The sequence below is a fragment of the Columba livia genome, chromosome 7, assembly GCF_036013475.1.
Source record: "Columba livia isolate bColLiv1 breed racing homer chromosome 7, bColLiv1.pat.W.v2, whole genome shotgun sequence".
Classification (NCBI taxonomy): domain Eukaryota; kingdom Metazoa; phylum Chordata; class Aves; order Columbiformes; family Columbidae; genus Columba; species Columba livia.
The window spans coordinates 9,906,740-9,933,585 of NC_088608.1; the positions used below are offsets into that span (position 1 = coordinate 9,906,740).

Below are 26,846 nucleotides of genomic sequence, written 5' to 3' on the forward strand. Positions count from 1 at the left end.
TGGCAGTCAGCAAAGATTAGATCAGGAAAACCCTCCTAACTGCAGAGGCGGTGAAGCATATAAGGCTCGTTCAGAGGGGCTCCACATCCCTCTGTGCTGGCTTCAAAAAGGTTGCACCAGCATCTCCCCAGCTATGCCTTGGTTCGGGGATGGATGAAACAATCCCTTCAGGTCCCTCCCCTCCGTGCTCCTCTCCTCTACTGAGTGAGCGAATCAAAGCTCCAGAGGGAGTTGGTTTTTTGGTTGTTTTTTTTTTTTTTTTCTCAGTCCTTGTGGGTTTGACCCAGTGTTTCTGTCTAAAGACACCAGTTTTATTGCCAGGTCTCAGCAGCCTGAGAGCAAACTACTGCTGGTCTATTGGAGCGGGGCCGCGCGGCTGTGTTAGAGCTGGCTGCAACACAACTCTTTCCCAGTCTGGGAGTAAGAAGCATTATCTGCTCCATGCCCCATGGCACAGCTTTTAAGAGCAGGTGCGCAGCCCCTGATAGCACAGGGAGAGGAACACCAAGCCACACCCTCCTATTAAAATGAAACACTGTCTGGCTCTGAAATACACTTATAAATAGAAAATTAAGATCAGCCTTTGCCTCCTGCCTGCAACGGATACCGTGTCTGCTGCAGCCCCAGCAGCGATGCGCTCCTGCCCGTGTGTGTTTAACCTCGGCATGTCAGTGACACCCGGGCGGGAGCAGCGGGGAACGGGGCTGGTGGTGGGGCCAGGGCTGGAGGGCTCCCCGTGGTCACATTTTCACACCCATGCCCACATCTTCACCCCCGGGCAGGGGTGTGCCGGGCCATGAAGAGCCATGCTGGGCCAGGCAGTACTGAGCCGGGCAAGGTTGTGCCAAGCCGTGCTGTGCCATGAGGTGAGCCTGGCTGTGCAGAGCCGTGCTGCGCCAGGCCTGGACATGCCGTGCCGGGCTTTGCTGTGCCACGCCGTGCTGTGCCACGCCGTGCTGTGCCGTTCCGCCCCGTGCCGAGCGGCGCGGATGTCTGGCGGCCGCCGGCGGGCACATGGGCAGGAGGGCGGAGTCCGCGGCCTGACATCACTGCACCGCCTCACCGCTACCGGACGGCTCCGCTTGCCCTCCCGCCGCCCGCCGCCGCCGCGCAGAGGTGAGCACCGCGGGGGGACGGGCGCAGCGGGATTAGCCTTGCCCGGGAAGGCGCAGCGGTGCCCGGCGCCGGCGCTCGAACCGGCAGCCGCGGGGCCGCGCTGGGCACGCAGTGCAAAGCGGGGGCGGCTCGGCTTGGCACGCCGCGGTTACCCCTGCCTGGGGTGACTGCTCGAGGTCTACCGGGGCTCCCTCGCTGCGGAGCGCTCGGCCCCGGGGCCCTATCCCGCTGGCACCGCCGGGACCGGGGGCCGGTTCCACCCCACGGGCCGCTCGGCCCCTGGGCTCGGGCAGGGGGGTCCGGGCCGGCAACGGGAGCGGCTCCCGCGGCGGTCTCGGCCGTGGCCGCCTCGGTGCCAGTCTTGGGTTTGAGGCTGGGGCCGGGTCCCGGTCAGAAATTTCCGAGGGGCCGGTGTGTCCCAAATCCAGGCGGGCAGCAGGAAGAGGCCGGTGGGACGCTCGCCCCCAGCAGGTCCGCGGGGCTGCGGTGACGGGTGGCGCTGGAAGCGCTTGCCCGTGGCTGGCGGCCACTGCCGTGCAGGTACTATACATTTCCTGATACCGGGCACAAACCCTCCCGAAGCGGGGCGGTTTTTGCTGTTCAAAGTAGGTTCGTGATGGGGTGGTGAGGTACAAACCAGGGCACAAGTCAGGTTGTGTCCCTAAGAGAGCAGTTTGCGCTTAGGTTTCACTTTTTCATTCTCAGCTCTCCAAATGCTTTGGGAAGATGAGTGGCTTCTTCCAGCGGAAGAGAAATCAGGACTGAGATATAAGAAATCTTGGGGAAAATCTTGGCCAGGGCCCACAGTCTTGCAGAGGCGAGTGGGGAGCAGCCGTGTGGTTCCTGTACCAATGCAGGGGCTTGTAAAAGGCACAAGGGTAGGATGTTCTATGGGGGGACTTGAGCGGTTAATTTCATGTCGGAGTAATTAAGGGTGAAAGCTGTGAAGGAATTGGGAGAGGTGAGTTTGTGGTACGACCATCCCACAGGTGATATGACCTGGGGTGGGACTGTCCTTGTCTTGTGACCCTGCCCAGGGTGTAACCTCTGCTCGAGGGTTTGTGGGGCCTGCACCCTACTCAGCCGAGCAGAGGATGGACGGGTACCGAGGACCCCAGATAATTTCCCTCAGTATATTCTAAATGAAACCAACACACAGAAAAATGCCTCCCATGGCAAGAAACCAAAATTGAGAGAGAGACAGAGAGGAAGGCCATTGCCTACAGCATCAATACTCCTGTGGGCTGAGGAGATAGAGGGCTAACAAGATTTAAATACTACATCAAGCTTAAGTTTTCCCCTTTTCTAAAATCACATTTGCTATGAAACAAATGCACAGTAATACGAGATCCCATAGTCACTGCACATATTTGATTTCCTCCATAACTGTAAAGAACTAAATGTTGATGACTCAACAAGTCTTTGTTTAAAAGAAATACACCGAGCCTCAGGAAAACATGCTTTTTGAAAGCATTTTTGTTTGTTTGCTTTGCTTTTCATTTTTGGTTTTGGTTTGGTTTACTTTTTATTGTGAGGAAGTATGCTTTGGCTGTGACCTTGTAACATCACACCCATAAATAGAAGTCGGTTTAGATTCAGGGGAAACACATTTTTTCCGATGGTGGAAGAAGCAGGCCGGCGCTCTCAAGAGGTGGGAAAGGCGCTGGCAGCTGTGCTAAGAGATGTCACATACCAAGAATTAATACTCACTAATTTGTTGTCTCAAAGTTTACCATCACTGATTAGAATTAGCTTTTTGTCAAACCCGTGATGGAAGCAAATGCTAATTATTTCCAAATTTTAAGTTACTGCTTCTTTGGAGAGTAGTTTTCCCCAAAGCTTTAGAGTGGATTAAGTAGCTTCCCATCTTCATCTAAGTGTAAGTGAAATGTAGCTTAACTGAAAGAATAAAACATTTTGAAAGCATGTTGGTGATGTGGGAGCTTATGTCCCATTTCCAAAAGCCCTTAGGTACTTTGGGGCCTAAATCACTTGAACATTTTTAAAATTTCTCCCAGGGTCTAAGGAACTGAGACAGAAATTCCTCCCATGCTTTTTTCAGGTTCTCGGATTTTCTGTAACTCTCTCTAAGGCCTTGATTGTGGTAATTCTTGAGTATGTATTTCCATTTAGTCTGTATGAATACACCACTGTAGTCTCCGGGAAAAATAATCCTAAGAGCTCTCCATGGGCTGTAGGCTTCTAGAATCAGGGTCTGTCGATAGCATGTCCCCCACAAAAGTATGCTGATACCAACTACTGATCATGTGTAAGCACTAATAGATACCAATGTGCATCACTTCAGGTGCTTAGAATAAATTAACTTCTCACCGTGAGGGCGTGCTTGCCACAGGTGTGTATGGGAGGCAGCGCTCCAGCAGAGCTGGCTTTAAAAAACACATTAAAGGCCATCAAAGGAGGATCCCAGATGGACAGAACTGACCAGGCAGGCAGCATCAGCTCCCTCTGCAGCAGCCAGCATAGCTTGGCACAGGATGGCTCTCCTGAGCGGTGGTGAAATACGTGGTATTTGTACTCGTCCAGGACACATGGGTCTCGCTAAGTCGCTGGTGACCTTGGGGGCAGGCGTGCCGTGCACACACAGGCACCAGACTTCCCTCATCCTGGAGAACGTGCCGCCGAGTTGGTACCTTCTGCTGCTGCTTTATATCAAAGTGTTCTCCTTCCCAGACTCACCTCCTGCCCACAACAGCTGCGCAGCAGAGCAGGAACATGCCCCCAGGAATATAGTGTGCTCAGGCAAAGCAAGTGCTATATTCACAAGGAAAAATTATCATCGTAGTCATTGTCCTTCCGTGTTCCTTTCCTCCTGAATCCACCTGCTGCCTTCTCTTGCTTTTATTCCAGTACTTCCCGGGTCAGTAATACTCCCTCTGCTTCCTCTCCTGTTGGCCTCATCACCTGCTTGAAGCAGTGCAGCAAAATAGAAATGTAAAACAGATGGCCAGAAAGGCACACACACAGCAAGGGGTTAGCAGCTCGGTGTCCTTCAGCAGAAGGAACTGGGTGAATTCTCCTCCCTGGGCTGACCAGCGAGAGCCCTAAGCTCTGGGGACAGGCAGGGTAAGGCAGAATGCTGTGGGGTCCCAACATCTCAGGGCAGCAAGTGGCCTTTCGGTGGAGAGCATCTCTCCCACCCATCTGGATCCCTGAACAGGGGCACCTCTTCAGCCAGTCACATTTGCCCATCTCTCTGGGTAGCTTCCCAGGAGCTGCTGGGAAAGGCACACGAGGCAGAGTGTGGCCCTACACTGGCTCTCTTGCCTTTTCTGGACAGAACGCCCTGTTTTTATGGCTGTGTGTATTCAGGGCTGGCTCAGAGCTTCCTCCAGGCACTGTGTGCTATGCCTGGGCTCACAGGGAGGAAAGCAAGAGATCAGCAGGAGCCAGGCTGACCCCATGCCATCAGTTGTGTCTTGTACCCCCGCTGTGGTCCTGCGCATCCTCTGAGTCACTGGGAGCGGCAAAGTCAGAAAAGCAATAGAGTGCTGATCTTGGAGACCCTTCTAACAGGCACCGCGTAGCGGGAATAGCCAAAGCAAATATTTTCGTGCACACACAGCACAATTCCTCTGTGTCTTTCCTGGAAAGAAATAAAGAAGTTTTAAACAGAGGAAGCCTGCCAGCTCCCTGCGGTGACTGCTGAAGTCAGGTCTCACCGTCTCTGAAGTGCTCAAGCTCCCAGCAGAATAGCACATGCTGCCTGGAGAAGAGGGGAAGAGAGTTTCGCCAGCTCATTTCAGGCAGGAGAACCTCCCATCATGTCTGGCCAGAGGGCATTATTAGATCTACCTGAGAAGCTTCCACCACCCGGGGTTTTGGCTGCTTCCTGCATTTCCAGGAGGGGAAGGCTCAGACATGGATGAGTCATTGTGAGACAGTCGTTAACTTGGTAAGAGCAGCAAGTGAATTAAGACCCCCCGAAGAAGCCAGATAAACCACATAAGAATTAAGTACAGCAGCTAAAGTTGTTGTAAACCACCTCTTTATGTTACTTAAGAACTGTGAGATGATAAACAGCAAAAATAACCTTCTTATTCAGGGTCACATCATGTCAGCATCAGCACTGCTCTGATCAGCATCTGCACCCCATCTTGCTTCAGGTCTGCGTTCTCTTCAGTCTTACCATAAAATCCCTCTGGGCTTCCCACACTTTCAGATTCCCATTTTATGAAGTTTTACTACCGGGCAGGTCCTTCTCAGGCCTCTGATTATCGACACAGCAGGCACAAGAAGCAAGATCTTTTTGCAAAAGAGCACAGGAAGCTCTTCAGACAAAGACTATGCTGCAGAGAAGGGGTAGCTGCAAAGCCGCTTGCCATCAGAGACGAATTTGGGAGAGTTTGGGGTTATCTATGGCAGAACCTGTTAGTAACTGTGCTTAGAAGTACATAGTTTTGATGAAGAAAGGAGGCAAAGAGTTTTGTTTTCCAGTTCTATATCGCAGGCGGGTGATTTTTCTGCTCGGCGTTAATGTTGCCTGCTTAACCTTGGGAAGGGAAATTGTCCCTGTAAAGTGACCACAGGCTGATGTATTTCTATAGGAAAGCTGTAGCCAGAATGTCTGAGTTTGCCTGGGAAAAAGAGACTGTTTTGCCCTGGTGGGAAACTCTGGTAACCCCTTCTCCTCCACTTTCCCCTGTTTTGAAAGATGTTTTTGAATTTTGGTCACGGTGAAGAACATCCCATGGTCAGGGACATGCCTTTGGCTTCACCGCTGGCTTCCGAAAAAACATCCTCAGTATTTGTTAATGTTTAAACCACAGTGTGTAGAGAGTGAGGAGGGTCAGTGCCTGTCAGCCCGTGTTTTCATTAGTGGGTGGTGGAGTCGGGAAGCACGTACTGAATTTGTAGGGGACACCAAAGTGGGAGGAACTGGAAATGTTTTAGAGGAGAGACTAAGAATTAAAGATTGTGACAAACTGGAGAGACGGTCTAAAAAAACAGAGCATGTGTTGTGTCCTGTGTGGTAGGACTAACTGACCATGTGGACACCGGGTGAGTGACCAGCCAGGCAGAGGCCGTGTGGAGCCAGAGAACAGGGTGATGGGCACTGTGGCCCATGAGTCAACCATATCACACAGTTGTGCAAAAGCAAACAGCGTGCTGGAATGAAGAAAGAGAAGTGGCATATTGGGGAAGTGGCGTCTCTGATCTGGGTAGTGCATTGGAAAATGCAGTTCTGAGCATCCTCCAAAAATTAGAGCAAGGAAGAGAGGCTGAGTTGTTGGACACTCAGTAAATGGCAGCTCTGAGGAAAGAGTTGTGTTTCACTCATGCAGGAAAAACTCAAGGAAGATGTGAAACTTGTTCTCAAAATGCAGAATGTATCTGCAAAAAAAAGAGGGGGCAAATTGTTTTCCATGACCTTTGAGGGTAAGAGAGGAAAGTGGTGAGGTTAATTGGATTGAGAGATACGAGAAAGGTGGGCTTTGCAGGGGGTTGTGGAAGTGGTTTTCACAGATAAACACCTGATAAATGGGATAGTCAGATAAACACCTGCCCTGGGGCAGGGAAGAGGACCTCCGAATGCAAAGTGCAGTGGGGTGGACAGGTGGCAGGGGGACATGCAGCAGCTCCACGGGTCCCACAGTAGGTCTGGGGTCACAGCAACCGCCGGTGCCCACAGCAGGTCTGTCCCCACCATGTCTCAGGGGACAGCCCCAGCACCCAATGATGCCTGCTCGGGGCAGGACCATCTCCCCTGGGGCAGGTCCCTGTCCCACCTCCCTACCCCGGCAGTATGGGCACAGGGCAAACAGCCCCCATTCCCCACCAGTGCTCCTTGCCCCATGTGCCACATGGGCAAAGGGGCTGAAGAGCGGGGAGACAGGTTCCCCACATTTCCTCATTCTCACGGGTTGGCTGGCCTCCCGGGTAGGTTTGCAGCATGGCTTTTCTGGCTGAAGTAATACAGATGATTGATTTATTCCCCTTGCCAGTTCCTGGTTTGCACCAAGGAGAGTTAACTCTGCTTTGGAAGGAGAAAGAAGGGAAAAAGGCAGCAAACCTGGTTCTTCCCCTGCTCCTTCCCTTGCCTGCAGAGCAGAGGGGTTATTTCCAGTCAGCCTGGGAAGGACTGAAAGGTCTGCTGGGGTTAAAGCAGCTTTGGATAAGCCCTTTTCTTAAATCTGTTCCAGTCCCAGCAGGTACATGGTGCTTGCTGTACTCCTCTGTGGGACACTCTGGGTGTGGGAAAGAGACTTTAATGTTTTATTTTCCCTGGAAGCAAAATGTCTGTAGCCAAAAAGTGAGTATTTCTGCTCACAGCAAGTGCTGAATGGAGACTTCATGCACTGAATGCTCCTCTCCAGCTGGGGCTTCTCGATGGTTAACGCAGCAGGAGGTGCCGGCAGGCACAGTGCTGAGCAGAGAGCTCTGCAAACAGAAGCTGGAGGGCTTCAACTTCATGGTTCAAAGTTCTCTCCGTGCAGATGGAAAGTCCCCTGGGGGCAGAGATCACCCCGTCCCTCCAGTATGTGTGTTTGTGGGACCATGCTCCACAGGCAGCAGAGCCCAAAGGGACCATCCTGGTACAGAAAACAGGATGTTCCTCTGCAATGACTTGACCAAGGGCTCTGCTATATCATTTGATTCCTCATGTGGCTCACTGGTCTTTCAACCCATGTGCTCATTAGGAGATGTAGATAATATCATGTGCTTTATCTCAAATAACTCTCAACGCAGAAGCTGAAGCACAGAGGAGGCTCTGTGATGACCTGCACCAGCTTGAATCCACAGTTGCTGGAGACTTAGTTGTGGTTGGTCTGAACAAAGCCTGACCTTGGGGGAAGACACAAAAGCAGTTGGCTTAGCCAGGGTGCTGCTGGCTCAGGCTCTGTATGTGGGGCTGAGCTCAGAGATGAGCTTTTGTGCCAACAGGAACCAGTGCAATTACACTGGACAGGACCATTACTTGGAGCTCCTTATGAGATTGCTGCCGTGTTCTTCGGCACAGTTTGCCTCAGAAATGTTTTTATTAGAGGGGTTTTTATTAGAGTTATTGTAAAACTAAGTTATATTTTATCTGATATATCTGAATACCAAGGTAGTGAAACAAGTCATGATTTTTTTGGCCAGAACTGAAGCCCATGCCTTCCCACCCCAGTTCCATCCTCCTTCAGGGTTTGCAACTCAAACACAGCCAGACTGCGAGTCACAGGAACCAGCCAGTCTGTACTGTACCCGAGGAAGTGAAAGGGGCCCCAAAAGATGGTCTCATTGTTAAAGAGTCAGCCAAGGATATCTGGGCCTTCCCAGGCAAACTTGCTGGGGTCTTGTTATCGCTGATATCTGGGTTCCCCATGTCTGTGGAAAGAGGATAACAACGGAGCCGGGTCCCCGTTAGCGGTGGGGGATGATCTGCTGAGCAGATTGGCTCTGCTGTGAGCCCAGAGACACCTGAGCGGGCTCCTGTACCCCAGCTCCATCCAGCACGGCTGTTGAGCTGCCAAACCTGAGCAAGGCTGCTCATCGTGGGCAGAGAGGCAGAAAAACCTTGTTTGTCTGGCGCTGAGCCTAAGCTAACAGGCTCTGCCAAGCCTCAGGTGCAAAATATGTTGAATTATCCATGTTTTTCTTCTGTGAGAGACCCTCCCACCCCTCTGCCTGGGCAACAGAAATTTGACTGCCTTGTTTCACCCAGCTTTTGTCTGTCTGATCCCATTCTTTGGGGCCTTCTGGCCAGTTTTGGTAGGGGGCCTGGCAGAGGTGAGCTCCCCGTCTTGCTCATTGCCCAGCACTGCTGTTGTCCTCCAAATAATAGCAGTAATTGCAATGCAGTCAGTGAACTGCACAAAGGAATGAGCATGCTAGAACTGGACATAGCATCCCCATGCAGTGATATGAAGGTGCCATTAATAGACTAGCTGAAGGGCAGCTTTACATTGTGTTAGATATTTTAATTACGGAACTGCTTCCCAGCCAGGATTGAAGCTAGTCTTCTTTCATTGGACTGTGCTTTAAATCATCTCGTAGCTTCCTTGATAAGAAACCGATTTCCTTGAATTGCACATGCCATAACTCATCGGGAGTGCAGTCTCCTTAATAGGAAAGATCAATAAGTGAGGTTTATCTGAGGCTACAGCACACTAAAGATGTGTCCGAGCACCGTGTTATTCGCTCTTGGCCTCCTCTGTCTCCAGGTGACTCCATGGCATCCTGGCCACAGCACTTTGCACTGATGGTTTGACCTTGCAGTGAAGAATTAGCTTTCGGGGGGAGAGTTTTAAGCAGGTAGCACATTGTCCATAGGTGCAGAAAAAGCAGAGTGGACATGGAAAGTCAGGGGTGCCGGCAGGAGCTGTGGGAGGGTTTGTGTGCTCGGCAGAGATACTGGAGTGAAAAAACCTGTTGCCTAATCAGGCGCTCCATTTCCAGGCATCTGTTAGGCAGACACCACAGCGTTTGTCTCGGTGAATTGCATTTACAGTGGCAGTGGGATTTTTCTCCTCGTTCCTTGGGAGGATTTCAGTGTGTGGCAGTGACAGCAACATGACAGGGACCAAGCTGCCATCCCACAGAGGGCTGTGCAGCAGGTTGGGTCCTGCTCCAAAGCCCCACCAGTGAGAACACGACTGAAATAATCACACCAAAATCCACAGAAAACATTTTGAGGCTTCTTACTTTTCAACTATCCTGCTGACTTCAAAGGCCATTTAATTCTGTCATCCTTTTAATCAAAATAACTGGAGACAGCAAAGCTGTTTATCTGCAAACATTGCCAACATCTCTCTACATGTTCAGTGGCAGTTACAGGGCAGAGAAAACACACTACAAGAAAATCTGCTTGCAGCAAAATTCATATCCCAGTAGGAGCACGGAGAGAGCTTTTGAGGTGCTTTAGATCGATTATGAAATGAATCTGCAGGTAACAACCACTTTGTCACACTGAATGTTGATTTCTCTCTCCTTGGCTGAGAGCCAGAGATGCGTCTCTATTTTGGGAGAACATTTTCTGTGTGCAGGTGGTGGAAAAGGTGCAGGGGGGGTGTAGGAAAGAAAGCTCATTAGGCTGAACAATAGCATTGGTCCTAGAACAAATAGTTCTGGCCATGAATAAATTTAGGTGGAGCAAGAAGGTTTCTGAAGAGTAAAGCAGTGAGCTTTCGATAAAGTGTCTGATAAGGAGGAGCTATGAAAAAGAAATCTTTTCAGATAAAGCTGCTTTACTTTACACTAGGGGTTTGGCAGCATGACTGGTTGTGGGAGAAGAGGATGGTCTGTCCGTATTGCTCTCCAGCATTCCCTGAGCTCCACTTGTGAGGTTGCTCTTACCCCAGGTGGTCTCTTCTCCCTCCTCACCGATGTGTTTCTTTTCCAAGCTGACAGCCCCTGTCATCTCTCTCTCTATGACCCTCTTCTAGGTTTATTCCCTTTTTTTTTTTTTGCAGTGAATTAAGCAGAACTGCATCATACTGTTTACTATATGGATTTATACCATGGTCTAGTAGTGTTTTCTGTGTTGTTTTGTGCCTTTATCACCAATTCCTGGATGAAGCGCCTCAGTGACTGTGATATACATGGAATATACCTAGCTGACACAGCCAGCATTACCACATCAGCCTTGCGGCACAGATCTGGAACAGAAGCAGGAAATTTCAGAGTTAAATATGAGCAATTCTGAGTTTAACAGGAATCTCTTGCTCATCTAGAGCGTGAAAGAAACTCTATTTGCTATTTGGGGAGTACAAGAAAGGTGTTATTAAAGGGGAGCAGGCAGCTTGCCTGCTTTTGGCACTTGTTTTCTCCTGAGAAAGCTTCATCCATGAACACACATCTTTGGTCTCTGGGACAAGGGGCTGCTTGGTGAGAGGCAAGGAAATCAGACAGACCTCCACCACAGAAACAGTATTGTCACTGAAGACGTGATTTTCTTGTATCCAGGACAGTGAATTACAGTTTTGAGGTCCGTCTGCTGAAGATGTTGTCTTCTTTCCATGCGGAGCAGGAGTGAGAGATGGTGGTTGCTGTGTGAGAGATCTCCCCCAGCAACTCAGGCTCTGTTTGATGTGTCTGCCAGGGAGCAACAAGCTGATATTTTCAGAAAAATGGGATCCCCAGATCTTTTTTTATGAGTGGTTTTAACAAATTTACAGCTCATTGAAGTATATGTATAGTTAGGGGAGATTATAGCCATAGGTAGCACTTGGCATGTGTCAGTAGTGAATTTTGGTGCTCAGGCACTGTGAACGAGGAGACCCTTCTGCAGATTCTTCTCAATAAAGATTGACTGTCCTAAACAACCATCACCCACAAGCTCCTTCTTCTCAGTGTTCACTCCCTTTCCCAGATTACTTACAAGCATGTTGAACGATGCAGATCGTCAGGGAAATCCCTTGGTAACCTATTCCCGTTATGAAGATTATTTATTCCTTCTTAGTGTTTGCTTCCCATTGGCAACTATTGATGCAGAAGTGCCCTTCCCTTTGCACCACTACTGTTCCAATCCCAGAAAAGGCTTGGGTGAAGGACATTTCCAAAAGCCTGCAGAAAACACAGCCTGCACCAAGGACCAGGTCACCCCATCAGAGTGGTCACCTTCACTTTGAAACACCTTGACTAGCTATAAGGCGAACTGTATTCTGCTGAAAACAAGTTGTTTTCATTGCCAATATATCACGAGTCTGCTAATTTATGGTGTTTACTACAGTTTCTACCAGTCTACCCAATAGAGAAGCCTGATGTCCTGGTATGTACGTCCTGAGCCCTTAAAAAATTCACCCTTAAGAAATTTGCCATTCCTTAGGAGCAAATTTGCCTGAGCTGCCGGTGGCACAGCCCATGAGCAGCCTGGCAGTTCCCTGCATGAGTTTCTTCTGACCTCTGGGGCCGGCTGGCATGCTGCCCCTGCATTTATCAATCTGCTCAAAACCTCTCCACGGCCTCAATATCCAGTCTGGTACAGAGAGCAGAGTGTTACAGGGCAAAATTCATTAACGTTTGTAAAGCTCATCAAGATCTTTCATGAGCAAATCCCATCATGTTTAAATATATATTTTTTAAATGTCACAAGTAAGTTCTCATTACTTGTTGAAGAGCTGAAGCAAACAGTACTTGCCAGACCCAAATATTGGAACAGGCAAAGGCTGCAACTCTCGTCATTTACCATTTTTAGGACACTTTCATTTCAGCTTAAACTCCCGGCATTGATCCTGCTCTTGCAAATCACAAGTACCCCTTTGGCTTTCCCAAATGTGGGCTCAGGGATCCCCACAGACCCCTGGCCCTGGGATTTTCAGAAGATGCCACGGGTGGTGTGAGAGTTGCTGGTCCTGGTCACTGTTAGGGTTTCCCTGGCAGTGCAAGGTGCCCGCATAGGGTCCAGGGGAGGCTACAAAAATGATCAGAGGGCTGGAACAGCCCTGCTAATGAGCATAGGCTGAGAGAGTTCAGGTTGTTCAGCCTGGAGAAGAGAAGGCTCTGGGGAGACCTTATTGCAGTATTTCAGTACTTAAAAGGAGCCTATAAGAAAGATGGGGGCAAACTTTTTAGCAGGGCCTGTTGTGACAGGACAAGGGATAATGGTTTTAAACTAAAGGAGGGGAGATTTGGGCTAGACATGAGGAAGAAATTTTTTACACTGAGGGTGGTGGGAGCCTGGCCCAGGTTGCCCAGAGAGGTGGTTGATGCCCCATCCCTGGAGACATTCAAGGCCAGGCTGGACAGGGCTCTGAGCAACCTGATCTGGGTGAAGATGTCCCTGCTCATGGCAGGGGTTGGACTAGATGAGCTTTGAAGGTCCCTTCCAACCCAAACTGTTCTATGAGGAACAGTAAAGCCTGGATGAGTGCAGCCAGGAGGTGTTAGATCTCACAAACCTTCCTAAAACCCCTCACCTCTGGCCCATCGTGGTGTTTTGTCCCCCTCCAATGGTGCTTGTACGTTACTGCACACTTGCAGGTGGGTTTGGCAGATGCGTCCTGGGCTACTGGGACCCAATGCTCTATGTCTGTCTGTAGGTGTCAGGGAATTCCCTTCTCACCCAAAACCATGTGCACTTCTGTTCAAGTGGCCTAAATGGCATTTTTCCCCATGTGGTCTGGGTCTCTGCGAGAGCTTCCCAATGAACCTGCATTTCCCCTTGTTTTTCCTGCCAGGATGTCTGGAGGAGACATGGCAAAACCCCTCCTGGGCCACCAGAGCATGGAGGGTGACCCCAGCATCAAGCCTGCAGCTGGCCGCACCATCGGGGTGCTGGGGAGCGGGGACTTCGCCCGGTCATTGGCCATCCGCCTGGTGTGCTCCGGGTTAAAGGTGGTGGTCGGCAGCCGCAACCCGAAGCGCAAAGCCGGCCTCTTCCCTTCTGCAGCAGAAGTCACCTTCCAGGCTGAGGCAGTGAAGAAGACAGATGTCATTTTTGTGGCGGTTTTCAGGGAACACTACTCCACCCTCTGTGACCTGGCTGATCTGCTGGCGGGCAAGATCCTGGTGGACGTTAGTAACAACTCCGAGTTCAACCATCACAAAGAATCCAACGCCGAGTACTTGGCTTCCCTGTTCCCAGCTTGCACTGTGGTCAAGGGGTTTAATGTGGTTTCTGCGTGGACACTGCAGTCAGGTGCCAGGGATGGAAATAAGCAGGTATTGTTTTCTTCTGACAAGAGCCAAATCCCAAGCATTTCAGCAGCTGAGGTCTGGCAGCATCAACAAAACAGCCTGATGCCCCAGGAGAAGGGGTCTGAGTGCTGGCTGGGTATCCAGAGACCACCCCATAGCTTCTGCATGGTGTTTTGCTCAGAAATGAAGTGCCCTCACTTCACGCTTTGTAGTCTTTCAAACCTCTGCCTAAGTGAGAAGTATTATTTGTCTGTTTATCTATCTAAACACAGCCAGCAAAACAAACTGGTGGTGCACACATGAAAGGAAATCTGTCCAGAGAGAAAGGTCTTTGGCAGCCATGGTAAATCCCCATCAGAAAGCCTGCCAGGAGGCATGATGCTCAGTGAAATAATGTAGGCTCCTTTTAGCACAGCATCCCTCCTGACACACTCCTTCCCAGCAGCATGGTGTCTCTCTTTGCCCCACGTGTATCTTTCTGTTCCTTGCAGGTTCTGATTTGCTCAAATAACCAAGAAGCCAAGCGCACTGTGGCAGAAATTGCTCAAACCATGGGATTCACCCCTGTGGACATGGGCTGCATATCATCAGCTCGTGAGATCGAGAACATTCCCCTGCGCCTCTTGCCGGCCTGGAAAATCCCCATCTTTTTAGCTTTGGGGCTCTTTCTTTGCTTCTTCACTTACAACCTGATCCGGCAGGTCATCCACCCTTACATCAGGGAGCAGAAGAACAAGTTATACAAGATCCCAATTGAGGTGGTCAACACAACACTGCCTTGTGTGGCCTATGTCATGCTGTCTCTCGTCTACCTGCCCGGGGTGCTGGCAGCCTGCTCGCAGCTCTACTACGGCACCAAATACAGGCGTTTTCCAGATTGGCTCGACCAGTGGCTCCAGCACCGAAAGCAGATTGGGCTCCTCAGCTTCTTCTGTGCGGCTTTGCACGCCGTGTACAGCCTCTGTCTGCCCATGCGCCGCTCCCACCGCTACCAGCTAATCGAGACAGCTGTCAAGCAGGTAATGGGGGTGCTCTTCAGGTCAGCACCTGTAGTAATCTACATACATCCAGGTGTTGGGTAGTGGGCTTTTGTGGTCACTTTTCAAAGCATGTGTGGGACAGTGGGAATAAGCCATTATCTATACAGGCACTTCTTTCATAAGGGAACAGCCTTTCAGTGCTTAAAATGTGCGTATAAGAAAGACGGGGACAGATTTTTAAGCAAGTCTTGTTACGACAGGACAAGGGATAATGGTTTTAAACTAAAGGAGGAGAGATTCAGGCTAGATGTGGGAAAGAAATTTTTTACAGTGAAGGCCCAGGTTGGCCAGAGAGGTGGTTGATGCCCCATCCCTGGAGACATTCAAGGCCAGGCTGGATGGGGCTCTGAGCAACTTGATCTGGGTGAAGATGGCCCTGCTTGTTGCAGGGGGTTGGACTGGATGAACTTCGAATGTTCCTTCCAACCCAAACTGTTCTATGATTCTGTGAACTGCGCACCACCTACTGCACTGAGGAGTGCACTGTACGCCCATCCGCACAGAGGACCAGCCGTCTCGCAGGGTGCTGCCTGTGCATTTACAGCCAGGGCTGGGGTCAAACTGCCCCACGCCATCGCTCCCCAGAAGCGCAGACAAGCCTTTGAAGCCAACCTTGCCCACACCTCCTGTGTCTGAGACTAGAGCAGAGGCAGGAAAAATGCCAGGAGGGGAGAAATCCAGTGCTGGAGGGAGCAGAGTTCCCCTCAACTTTTCTCCTTAGATTTTGGGAGATCCCCGTTTGCCCGTACTGATGTTCACAGTAGGTGCCCGCTGGAGTAACCACGTCATAATCCAGGGGGTTTGTTTTGTAGGAGATGTGTTCTCATCACAGTGTGCTTCCAGGAGTTAAATAAAGTGATGGTGAAGAACTGGTCATAGTCTAGGAGAACAAGGAAATGGAAAAGGACTTTTGCCTTATTGAGACTGTCGGCAGTGTTTATGCAGTGTGAGATTGCTACCTATGGGCAATTCAACCAGCTCCGTAACTTGGCAATGCCATGGGAAATGTGATTCTGCCCTTCTCCTGCCCCCAGCTTCTCGCTGCTCCACCCCGCTCCCTCCTGGGATGGCACAAGCCTTGTACAGCTGAGCGGGGAACCTGATCAAGGAATTGTCCTGTAATCAGTCTGTTTTCTGCACTGGGATATTTCCCGAGTGTTCCCAAATGCTTGTCCCCACACAGAGGAGGGAAGGGGCAGTGGGGAGTGGGACAGCTGCTTTTGGTGATGGTGCCTGTTCAAAGCATCCATCAAACGACATGCCCAGCCTCTCGGCTCCAGCCTCGAGCAGGTCCTTCTCAATTGCCACAGTCGCACATTAATCTCGGGAGAGCATCCTATGTTCATTTCCCCTCTACCTCCTGTTTTCTAGCAACATCTTTGTTTAGTAAATTAAGGCCATTTAATGGACTAAAGAGGAGGGGTTTAAATGTTGTTCTTTGCCATGCAGCATAAAACTCATCTTCCCTTCCATTAGCATGAACAATTTCCCCCCTAAATGCACTTAAAATGGAGGTTATTAGGAGACTACTGCATATTCAAGCATCTGTATTTGTTTTCATGGCTTTAAACCGACTTCTAATTACCTTTCCAAATGCAACTTTGGGGCTTGCTGCTGTGGTTATGGGCTGTGGGAGCTGAAAGCATTCAGCAGTTCTTCCCAGCAGGCTTGAGAGCTTGGCCAAACAGCAGTGGGATAAAAGAGCATTTCCACACCTCCCAAAATGCGGGGGCAAATAGCACTGGACGTGTGAACAGGACCCAGTGTTCATTCAGGAAAGCTGCTTCCAAAACCAAAACGAATACAGATAAAATTCAGTTCCTCTATTCCTAAGCACTCAGTTTTAACAAACCTTCGTTGTTGTACCAGGCTGTGGAGAAGAAGATGAATATCTGGGTAGAGGAGGAAGTCTGGAGGATGGAGATTTATATCTCTGTTGGAATAATTGCCCTGGGCTTGCTGTCGTTACTTGCCATCACTTCACTTCCATCCATCGCAAACTCTCTCAACTGGAGGGAATTCAGTTTCATTCAGGTAAACTTGACATTTGCCTATGCCAGAGAATGATTTTGCAGACTCAGGCCCTCACGCAGACCACGGGGGGTTAGAGGCTGACCTGCTGTCCCAACGTGTCCCTGCTCTGGCACAGCCACCACAAGCTGTGCCCCGGTGTCAGGGGAATCCCTGCCAGTCCCCCCATCCCCATGCACCCCAGAGCCACGGACCCCCCCACCCAGGAGGTGACATGGAGAGCAGCGGTGGGGATGTGGTGTGTCCCGGGGGGTCAGATGGCTCTCAGACAGGGCTCTCCGGGCTGCTGAGGGTGCTGCTGTCTCGAGGGGAAGGGAAGATGTGATGTGTCATAGGCATCTGCTCAAGGATTAGCAGGAGGCTTTGCAGGAGGGAGTCTTTAATGTGTTGGCTGGAGTTCTTTCTCACCCTGCATTTAGGAGCATTAGTTAGACATGCTGAAAAAAAAAAACATGTGGCATCCCCCTGTAGAATCCTTTTCCCCATCAGCTAAAAACCTCCTGAAGTCACACAAGGTGGAAAGGCAGAAAGCCTTGGAGTCATTTGGAGAGGGCAGGATTGTTCCCTTGCATGGACAAGATCCCCCTTGGAGCCAGTCGTGTCAGTCGTGCATGACACGTGTGAGCTGCTGGGGGAGTTTGCAGCGGGCTGTGGAGGGCAGGTGGGCAACCCGCCGTGGAGAGGGCTGGCTGGGGAATGCAGGTCTGCCCTTGCGTTTCAGAGAGAGTGAGCTTCTGAAAAGTTAGCAGTTAGGAAAGCACCTGGGAGGACTGTGCAGGGGAGGGTCAGGTTTGACAGAGCTTGCATGCACCCAAATACTGAATAGAGACTGGTTTGAAAAGCCATAGACTGGTCTATAAATATACCCAAGCTCAAGAAGCACAGAGAACTGGGTGGGATTTCAAAGAAAAGTCCATGTCTGATCCTAAAAAGTGAATTAGGAGTGTAATTTTTCTTTCTCCAAGGTCATTCAGTGGCTTAGGAGCCTTCTTTCCACTTGCAGCGATGTCCAAGCTTCCAAAGGCCAAATGCCTGTCATGACCTGCGTCCAGCACATGGGACATTCACAAACCCCAAGCTCAGGGGATGCAGCACTCTCAGGGATGCGCTTGGAGCCAGGCTTAGGGCTAATTAACAGGGATAGCAGAGAATGAACCTTCAAGTATTCCCTGCACATTAGTGCTCACTTTGAGGCCAAATTCCACTCACCATGTCAGCGTTGTATCCATAGCCCTGAAACCTCGTGTTCCTGTGTTTTCTGCATTGCTGCTGCATAGCATGTGCCAGGCTTCAAGCCAGGCTGCAGTGACTATTGTGGCACCCCAACATGTGTAACCCCCCACGGGACCCCATCCCCCCACAGTCTCCACTGCGGAGCCTCCCCTGTTCATCACATCCAGCCCTTCAAAAGGGGAGGGCAGGGTTCAGGGATGCAGAGGTGAATATCTATCATCCAGCCTCTCCTGGTGAAGCTCTTCAGCAGCATATAAATAATTCAATATTCATTAGAGCAGGAGCTTGAAGCCTCTTCCCCTGCTTCCCCCACAAGTGCCCCCGATCACCAGCCAAGCAAGTCAGTTTGTCTTTTTTTCTCTCTCTTGCTGTGGGCTAGTGAGTAATTATTTACACTGAGTAGAAGAGCCCCACCAGGAGAGCCTTACCCCAAGAGATTGTCCCTCAGGGAGAAGGGAGATCTGGCTTTAAACCTCTCTTTCGGATCGGACAGCTGAAGCTTATTAATTCTTGCCATCACATCTCAGGGGAGGGCTGCAGCCGCTGGGACGTTGGATAAATCGATCCTGGCTTAGGCATCTCATAGCAGGCATCCCAAATGAAGGGAACTATTCCCTTGCAGTCTGGAAGGAGGCTTTGAAACTCTCTACATTTCCCCTTGGCTCCCCAGGCAGCCTGGCAGCTGTCCTGGAGGGTGCTGGCGTTATGTCATGTAATATATATGTTATCATGGCAGGTACTGCTGCTGTTTCCTACCAGTGCTTGTAACACGACTGTCGCATCTGCCCTTTGGGAGCCCTTCCCGCGTTTTTCTAAGGGTATGTCAGCGCTGGGGCCAGGCAAATATGTGATGGTCAGCTCCAAAATAGCTCTTGGCTGCCCCACATGGGAACTGGCTGGCTTAGTTCCTGGAAAAATACACCTATTTCTGTCTGTGTGGGATAAGGCATGGTGGTGTGACACGAGCTGATCACATGCAGGAGAGGCACGGCTCATATTGTTGCCCTACTGTGGAAATACCATGTAAAAAGAGCGGGTTACAGATCTCTTAGAACATTAGCTTCCGTTTATTTTTTTTAAGGAGGACTCTCTTAAATTATTTACTCTTCAGTAAGTTGGTGATGCCTTTCTTGAGAAAATTAAGAACAAATACAGGCTCCAGCAGTTAACATGCACATAGCGTGATGTGATCTTCCCTAAATTAATGCACAGCAGCACAATGTAAATACAAGGGGTGAAGCGCGAGGCTGCTTCCTCAAATATTTGGGATACCTAGCACTTGGCCATTTACAGTGCACCAGAGGCATCGTGGCTTCCTGTGCCTGGCAGAGGTGAAAAGACAGGGAAAATGGGGAGTGCTGCCACCCCAGCCCAATGTCTCCCAGAAAACGCAGCAATTTGTTGCCATCTCAGTTGGACTGGCTGGTGTGTTTGAGAGACGTTGCACCAAAAGCTGTGTTTGAGAGAGGGCTGAGCCTTGGTACAAATCCAGGAGCCACTTTAGTCCCGTCCTTACCTGGAGCTGCCCAGGTTTGACATTTTCTAGCAGCAGGGTGGGCACCTGTATCAGTGTCATGGGATACTGCCATGCTCTTAAAATACACTTCTGTTGCCCCGAAAGGCTGAAAATCCCATTTGGATTGTTGCTAAGGCTTTAGGAAAAAAAAACAAACCAACCAACCAAAAAAACGCACACACAGAACAACAAAAACCAAAAAATAAAAAACCCCACAGTTCATTTTTTATAGTAGTTCCTGCATGTATACAAAATTCAATTAAATATAGTTAAATTGTATACACAGTTCCCTTACATGTCTAGTTTTGATTAACAGAAAATGTATGGGGTCTTGACACTTGATAACAGGAATGATTCATATGTAACTCAACTGTGATTTACAAATCAACTCTAATTGGCTGAAAAGTAAAAATGTATATGCTTGTCTTTACCTTCCCACCCTGAGAAGTCCTCCTGGAGTTTGAAGGTTGAATTGACCTGGTTTCTTCCTTAGCTCATGTATTGCAAGGTACAAAGAATCTGTCATCAGACCTTTTCTAACCCTCCTGTCGACGAAGTGTGAGCCAGAGCCGCTTCCATGGAGCTAATGACTTCATGGGATGACAGCAGCAGAAGTCAGAAACATATTTGGGTCAGGAAGGGGCTGTCGGCTTTGGGCACTGCTCAGACTTTTCTAAATGAGCCACAAGCAACCGAGTCACCTTTGCTGATGCATTACAGGGAACCTCGCAGACACCACGGTGATGAGGGAGATGTAAGAGTTACTACAAAACAGAAAACAGATGCAAAGCCTGCTTTAGGAAGATGATAGCATCTTCATACAGCCGTCTTTCAGAGGGCTTTAACACCTTACGGGGCTGGTGGTCTTACATTCCCCATGCTGTGATTGTGAAGAAAAAAAACCCAACCAACCAAAAAAAACCCACACCAAAATAAAACAAAAAAACCCTGCCACTGTTTAAAACAAAACAAATAAGAAAAAAAGAACAGTTTCATAGCCAGAAACTGCACTGAGAGAATAAATGAGAACAGAGCTTCAGAACTTGGTGTGGTATCAGGGATCAGCACGTTGGCAAATCAGCCCCTGTGGGTGCTCAGCAGGCTCTGCATTGTAATACACTGAGCAGATGTTGAGCTGTATATACTGAGCCAAGCTGCGATCAGCGAAACTTTTGTTTTTGGTGCACTTACAGAGCAACCTGTGCCCAGGTGACAGCTTGTCTGGCGAGTGCAGCCACGGGGCCCTGCTGTCCACAGGTCCTTCAGCCAGCATTGGGACCTCCCCAGACACCCCCTGCTCTCCCCAGACAGCCCCTTGTTTGTGCTGGGAGCAGATCAGCCCGTTGCCATGGTCTGAAGAGCTGCCAGCACTGTTTCCTGCGACTGACGGCTTATCTATGTGTTCTTTTGCCAATTAGCTTCTTTATTTCATGGCCCCCACTGTCTGCACACAGAGATGGGTCACAGAGTACCTGTGATGGTTCATCACCTTTTGTCCTACTAATTTGCACTGCTGCTCTCCCCTGGTGCCAACAGCAGTTGAAAGAAGAACAAACTAATTATCTCCAGCTCTGGCATTGCTGCCGTGCACAGAGCCCCGCTCGGGCTGAGTCTGGAAGCCCCCTCTGCCCAGGGCAGAAAGCGTCTGCTGCCCTTGGACATCATCCTGTTCCCTTTGCCCCTGCCCTGCTTTACTTCTCTCCTCTGCCAGATGAGTCTCAAGATCGTACTCCCAACCTTTTGCCACCCAGGGGTTTTATTGCCTGCTAGAGAGAAGCTCAGCATCGGTAAATGACGGAGGAGCAGCGGGTAGGGTCCCGCTGTTAAGTTCAGTTGTGATCCTGGCATATTCCAGCAAACTCATCCTTAATTTTCCAAGTGAAACTTATTATCTCTTTGGCTTAAGAATCAGACGTGCCTTATTGTAAGAAGGACAGCTGTCCCCAGAAGAAAGGATGGATGTGGGGATGCAGGCAGGACTGAGGTTCAGCTCACAGGTCTGGTCCCAACTCCTGGCTCAGCTGTAAGACAGAGAAGAGTTCCCCAGCCTGACGGGGTGTTATACACATGAAATTTTGGCAGGACCCAGTGACACCCGCATGACTGCCAGATAGTACTGTAAAAGGAAAGTACCTGGATCTGGTAGCACGTTTTGGAGCATTCCTTCCCTCCCCTGCCAAGTTGCCTCAGCTGCCTGAATGATCTGCTCTGAAGGTTAGAGGAGCCTTGGTCTAGTGAGTTGGTAACAACGTGGTACATTTTAAAAAGTTGTCTGGGTTTTTAAATAGTTTCCCAGCAATCAAAAACAGGAAGGGATGCTTTGAATTTAGTAGTTTTCCAGCTACAATTATTTTTTCAAGAGAAAATGATGAGTCCTTCCTCCTGTCTTGCCCTGGTCCCTTATTTCCCTGCTGTGTCCTCTTTCCTGAATGTATCTTCAGGAAGACCATGTTTCTTGCCAGTCTCTGACTAGCTGCACGAAGCCCAATATTTTGGCTTGCAAAAGCTTCCTTCCCTATGTTAGGGACATCAGCAGCAAAATTTTCACTGTCTTGGTACCCTGAAATGTGGCTGTTATCACAGGCTTACCCCAAGCATTTGAAGAAGGGCAGCACAGCAATATGCTGCATCCATGCTTTTCTTTGAAAATACAGCAGCAAAGGCTTGTACTTGAGATGCCTTCAGAAGTGAGGGCTCATGGGCAGCGGGAGCTGCAAGCTTGGGAGCCACCACCTCTGATCCAGGCAGGAGACCACCAGTGAGGGGACCACAGAGTAAAACCCCTCTTAAGAGCAGCCCTCAGAGTAAGCTGGAAATATTCAAGGAACACGTTGTCTCTGTGGGTGCCCGGGAGCCATGATATCAGCTGAAAATGGGAGTTCTGCTCTGCAGAACAGGGGCTGGGTTTTTGCTGCCTCCCTGAGTGGATAAAGGGCTCTTGACTCTCCATTTCAGGGATTTAGTCCACCATGCAGGTCTGGCTCACAAACCGATAGAGACAGAGACGGAAAACCTTCAGGGTTGGTGCTCACCTCAGACCAGAGCACTTCTCTCTCCACAATCTCATTTTTCCTATAGATGACGGCAGTTACCCAAAGGTGTCTTTGCTCTGTGTGAAGCTGCAGCTTCACCAGCTTGTGTCAGTGCCAGCTGCTGGTCCAGGGCCACCATGCCAATGCTTCACCCCACCGCCAGCAGCCTCTCGGCATCCAGGGAGCAGCAGGTGGTGGAGCCGGCAGCTGCGGCTGGGGAGGAGGGTTTGGGAGCTGCCGGCGGTGAGATGCACAACAGCGGCCAGGGGCAGGAGCCCACCCCTCGGCCAAGCTGGCAGCATCTTCTGGGAAACCCCTGCTGGGTTTCTAATATCACACTTAACCTCTGATTAGAAAAAGAAAAAAAGCAGTCTGGCATGCCACCCAGGGAAGGTTTCCAGTCGTGTTTTGTTCTGGTCAAGAAACGCAGGAATATTCATTGCTTTCTCTGTGCCGTGTACACTCACAAACCAGTGTAAAAAAATATAGCAAAATAGCCAGGCACGAGGTCCTCTGCTAACTGGCGTGTGTTGCTCTTCCTTTCAGTCCACCCTTGGATTTATTGCTTTGGTAATCAGCACACTGCACACGCTGACGTATGGATGGTCGCGGGCTTTCGATGAGAACCAGTACAAATTCTACCTGCCCCCAACCTACACCCTCACGCTGCTCGTCCCATGTACTGTCATCCTCGCCAAAGTCATCTTCAGCTTGCCCTGCATCCAGCACAGACTGCTGCGAATCAGGAGGGGCTGGGAGAAGGGGCGATACGTGAAGTTTGTTCTGCCCAGCACAACGGAGGAATATTCAAGTGGGGAGACCTCTAGCAATGTCTAACAGAGCCCCTGCTGTGACAGAGGATTTCAGAGCACTATCAATATTTCTATAAAGGTGTTTCTTTTTCTTAAATATATGTATGTTTTGGTATAATTGTATTGTGGGTAAATAATAAAATCTGGCGACTTTAGAAAATGGATGATCATGAAACTAGTTTAGACAGCAGTAGTTAAATTATATTGCTGATTTGCTAGGACGATTATTGCCTTAAAAATGACTGTGAAAGCCAAGCTAGCAGCACTGATATACATGGGAAAACAATGGACTCTGTTAGTCAGAGCAGTCACTTGAGGTCCTGGCTGGCAGCTCCCCAGACCACTGTTTCTTGGTTGCTTCCCTAGCTGCTCTCATAATTTTTTCATTTGAAGTAGCACAGATTTTCTGGGTTCTTTTGTGACAGCAAAGATATCCTGCCTCTTCAGTGTCTGGATCAATCACGGCAGTGAGGTTTAGAAAGGCGAAGTGTCGCTGGTTTTGGTCTCCTCATTGAACTCTATGGACAAGTAAGAACAGTAATATCCATGTTATGCAGCATCTGCAGGTTCTACTAAAAGCATCCAAACCTGATAGCAAGTCCAAGTATCCCTGTTCTCTCACATACAAACAGCACTTCTGGTCCTGTAAGCCATGCCTGCTGTGCATTTATAAACTATGGAAATAAAGCACATTTTCCAGCAGCATAAGGGCATTTGAAGAGAGAGATGTCCCTGTCACACGTCTGGTCTGCACTGCTGGCTCTGAGATGACAGCCGCTGCTGCTGCACGTTCTCGGTTTTACTAAGCCAAAGTTTCAACCAGGATTTGATGGAAATAGAGTGAAGATAATTATCGGAAAGACCCACTGCTTCACAAAATTGCATGAAGAAAACCAAAGCCTTCCAGCTGGTGTTACATCAAATAGCAGGGTGAAGTTTGTAGAAATCGCTGTCACCTGAACATGCCCAGTTACGCAGACAAAACAGCAGCTCTAAACCCATTGGTTTCACTCACAGCAATATGAATGGTCTTACAAAGGGAACAGCAAGTCTTGACCACAACATGAAAATACAGCAGTCATAAATGTTGGGCACAGCCCTTCATTGCTTTGCACCTCAAAAAGTCACAAAAGATCACAAAGCAGGTTATCAAATGCTCTTCTGAATTCACAGCCACTTTGGACAAGGTACAGGGCAATGATGATTTCTGTCCTAATTTAATTTTCCACATGTCATTTTCTATCCCTTCAAGCCCTTGATCAGAATAATTCTTTAGGTTTCGGACATCCAAATGACCAGAGAATGAACAGCCTTTCTCAAAAGCTCAGTTGGGATGACACAAGAAGACTACCTCAGTAAGGTCAGGTACAAGGCCATGGCTAGAATAGCCTCGTTTTCCTACAGTTAGGTAAAAGACACCACTCAGTCTTGCTTTGAGAAACAACACCTGTCAGCATCAAATGAGGTACAGTTTGTGGGACGAGAAAGTACTTGCTATTAGACCAATTAATATAAAGGGGCGGGGGGGAGAATGATCAACTTTGGGGTGCATAAGCCCTTCTAAAAGCCACTATTGCTTCTGTAACCTGGATGATTTCTACACAGAGAATCTAAAGAATTCCCTGTTTAGCCTCAAGTAACTACAATGAGTAATGTTCTCCAAATATTGCTCACAGTGCCAGTAATGCTATTGAGGGATTTCAGTTCTTGCCTAAGGCTTACAGGAAAGTCTCCAAACTCCACTTCTTTTGACTGAATGGAAAGAAGTCAGCATGAGGGAAATGCCTGGATTTCATCAGCAGCTGATTTTTTTGTTTTGTATTTTTTTGGGAACACAGGGAAGGTACCATTCTATCCCACTGTCCCCCTCAGAAAGCTGTGGTTATTCAGGTTTCCCCATCCACCTCCACAACCCAGCCCACACTGGCACCTGATCACGTCACTCACCCAGCACTACTTATTTGTGGTTGAATGGTAGGTTAAGATACCACCTGCACTTGAGGCAGTTTCACTTGAGTATAATTCCACCTGCTCCAGTTTAACTCATCCTTGAGGGAAAACTGGCATCAGCAAGTTTGTTCTTTTAGCCTTCTCTTCTGTCTCATCATCAAGCAAAGTCATTATAAAAGCACCAGTTTACACCATTTCTGGTTACAATAGTGTATTCTAATGCCACTTTTTCCCACCTAAGCTTCTTTTAATGTCTTTAGGTCAGGCAAGACTTCTGCTTGGTGGTAAAAAAGAAGAAAACAAAATATTATGAGGCAGGGAAAGAACATTACACAGGTTTACAGGCTTTGTCTTCAAGGGCAGAGGTGCAAGTTTTACTGTGACTGGCTTTTCTGCCCAGCAGAAGCAAGGTTTGCGCCATGGCTTTGTTCACGACTTTCATGCCCACATACCCTTTCCCACCCATGGCAAAGGGACAGTTTTCATGAGCAGAATCAGGCACCTGGACCTACCCGAGGAGCTGGCTCCGTTACTGAGTCAGCACGCTGCTTTTCAGATGGACACAAGCCCAGATGGACAGACGAGCCAGCTCGAAACCCCCGCAGCTACCGCAGCTCCACAGCACCTCAAAAGAGGCTGGTCAAGTGTCTCCCGGTTAGTTCCTGTGCCAACATCCTGACCAGCCAGGCACCATCCCTTTTAAAGACTGAAAACAATTCCTAGAAATGCAAAACAGTGTTTCAAAAGGTGCCCTCTATAGGCATCTGGTCCTTTAGCCTTTGACACAACTGTTTGTGTAATTTCTTCTGATTCTAGAATGCTGAAAAGTGATTTGAGGAATTTTTCAATTATCTTTTTGCTACGATTTTTTCTTTTAATGTGGATGGGGGGTTTAGTGAGGTTAAAATTTACCAGTTACCTGGTTTTGTACTTGAAGTTTCTCTCTCTGTATATATGTACACACACATACATATATAATTGCAGAATATATAGCTGGAATGTAAATTCTCTATATTTTTATTTTCTGTATTGCCTACTATGTGCCTCTGGGATACGTAAGAACCAACTGAAAAGCTGTAAGATAAGGCCAGTTTTAATCACTGGCATCTGTAGTTACAGAAAATATATTCTTAACAGGTCTATATATTTACATCAGAACTTGTTTGGGTCTTTTTTCTCTCCTCCCCTTAAACAATACCATTACTTTAATGCCAGTACTAGTGTGATTATCTAGAATTTAACCACTAGGAAATAAACCCCACTGCAGCGAGCAGCTGTTAGAGTCTCCGTAGCAAGGTAATGTCTGAAAATTATCATCGCTGGGACCTACAGTGCCAACTCTGTGCGTGTGGGAGGGCACAAGTGTGTACATACATCTCATTGCAAGAGGGTAGTGATATTACACAGCAGTTGTAGTACAGAATCACACAGAATCACAGAATGTCAGGGATTGGAAGGGACCTCAAAAGATCATCCAGTCCAATGTCCCCGCCGGAGCAGGAACAACCAGATGAGGTTACACAGGAACATGTCCAGG

General features: G+C 49.1%; 2 protein-coding genes across 7 annotated transcripts in view; one reads left to right on the forward strand and one right to left on the reverse strand.

Annotated features, from left to right (window-relative positions):
- The window catches only part of C7H2orf76 (chromosome 7 C2orf76 homolog), a 74,497-nt gene that overhangs the window by 29,049 nt on the left and 18,602 nt on the right, over positions 1-26,846 (reverse strand). For 2 of the 6 annotated variants that reach the window (XM_065070470.1, XM_065070471.1), the window contains exon 6: positions 19,709-20,279. The exons of the other annotated variants lie outside the window; for them this stretch is intronic. In XM_065070470.1, the coding sequence (XP_064926542.1) occupies positions 20,230-20,279 (50 nt within the window). In that variant the 3' untranslated portion in view covers positions 19,709-20,229. Of the gene's footprint in view, positions 1-19,708; positions 20,280-26,846 lie in introns of those variants that run through there. 6 annotated transcript variants of the gene reach the window in all.
- STEAP3 (STEAP3 metalloreductase) lies at positions 992-26,464 on the forward strand. The gene is made up of 5 exons (XM_065070458.1): positions 992-1,116; positions 13,236-13,719; positions 14,187-14,714; positions 16,605-16,769; positions 23,094-26,464. The coding sequence occupies exons 2-5, from the start codon at positions 13,237-13,239 to the stop codon at positions 23,382-23,384; spliced, it is 1,467 nt and encodes a 488-aa protein (XP_064926530.1). The 5' UTR covers positions 992-1,116; position 13,236; the 3' UTR covers positions 23,385-26,464.

What these genes read in the sequence shown, in the direction of transcription:
- STEAP3 (XM_065070458.1), top strand. Translation starts at nt 13,237, where the DNA reads ATGTCTGGAGGAGACATGGCAAAACCCCTCCTGGGCCACCAGAGCATG. An exon ending in CCAGGGATGGAAATAAGCAG is followed by an intron (nt 13,720 to 14,186) that starts GTATTGTTTTCT and finishes TGTTCCTTGCAG; the next exon opens with GTTCTGATTTGCTCAAATAA. An exon ending in TCGAGACAGCTGTCAAGCAG is followed by an intron (nt 14,715 to 16,604) that starts GTAATGGGGGTG and finishes TTGTTGTACCAG; the next exon opens with GCTGTGGAGAAGAAGATGAA.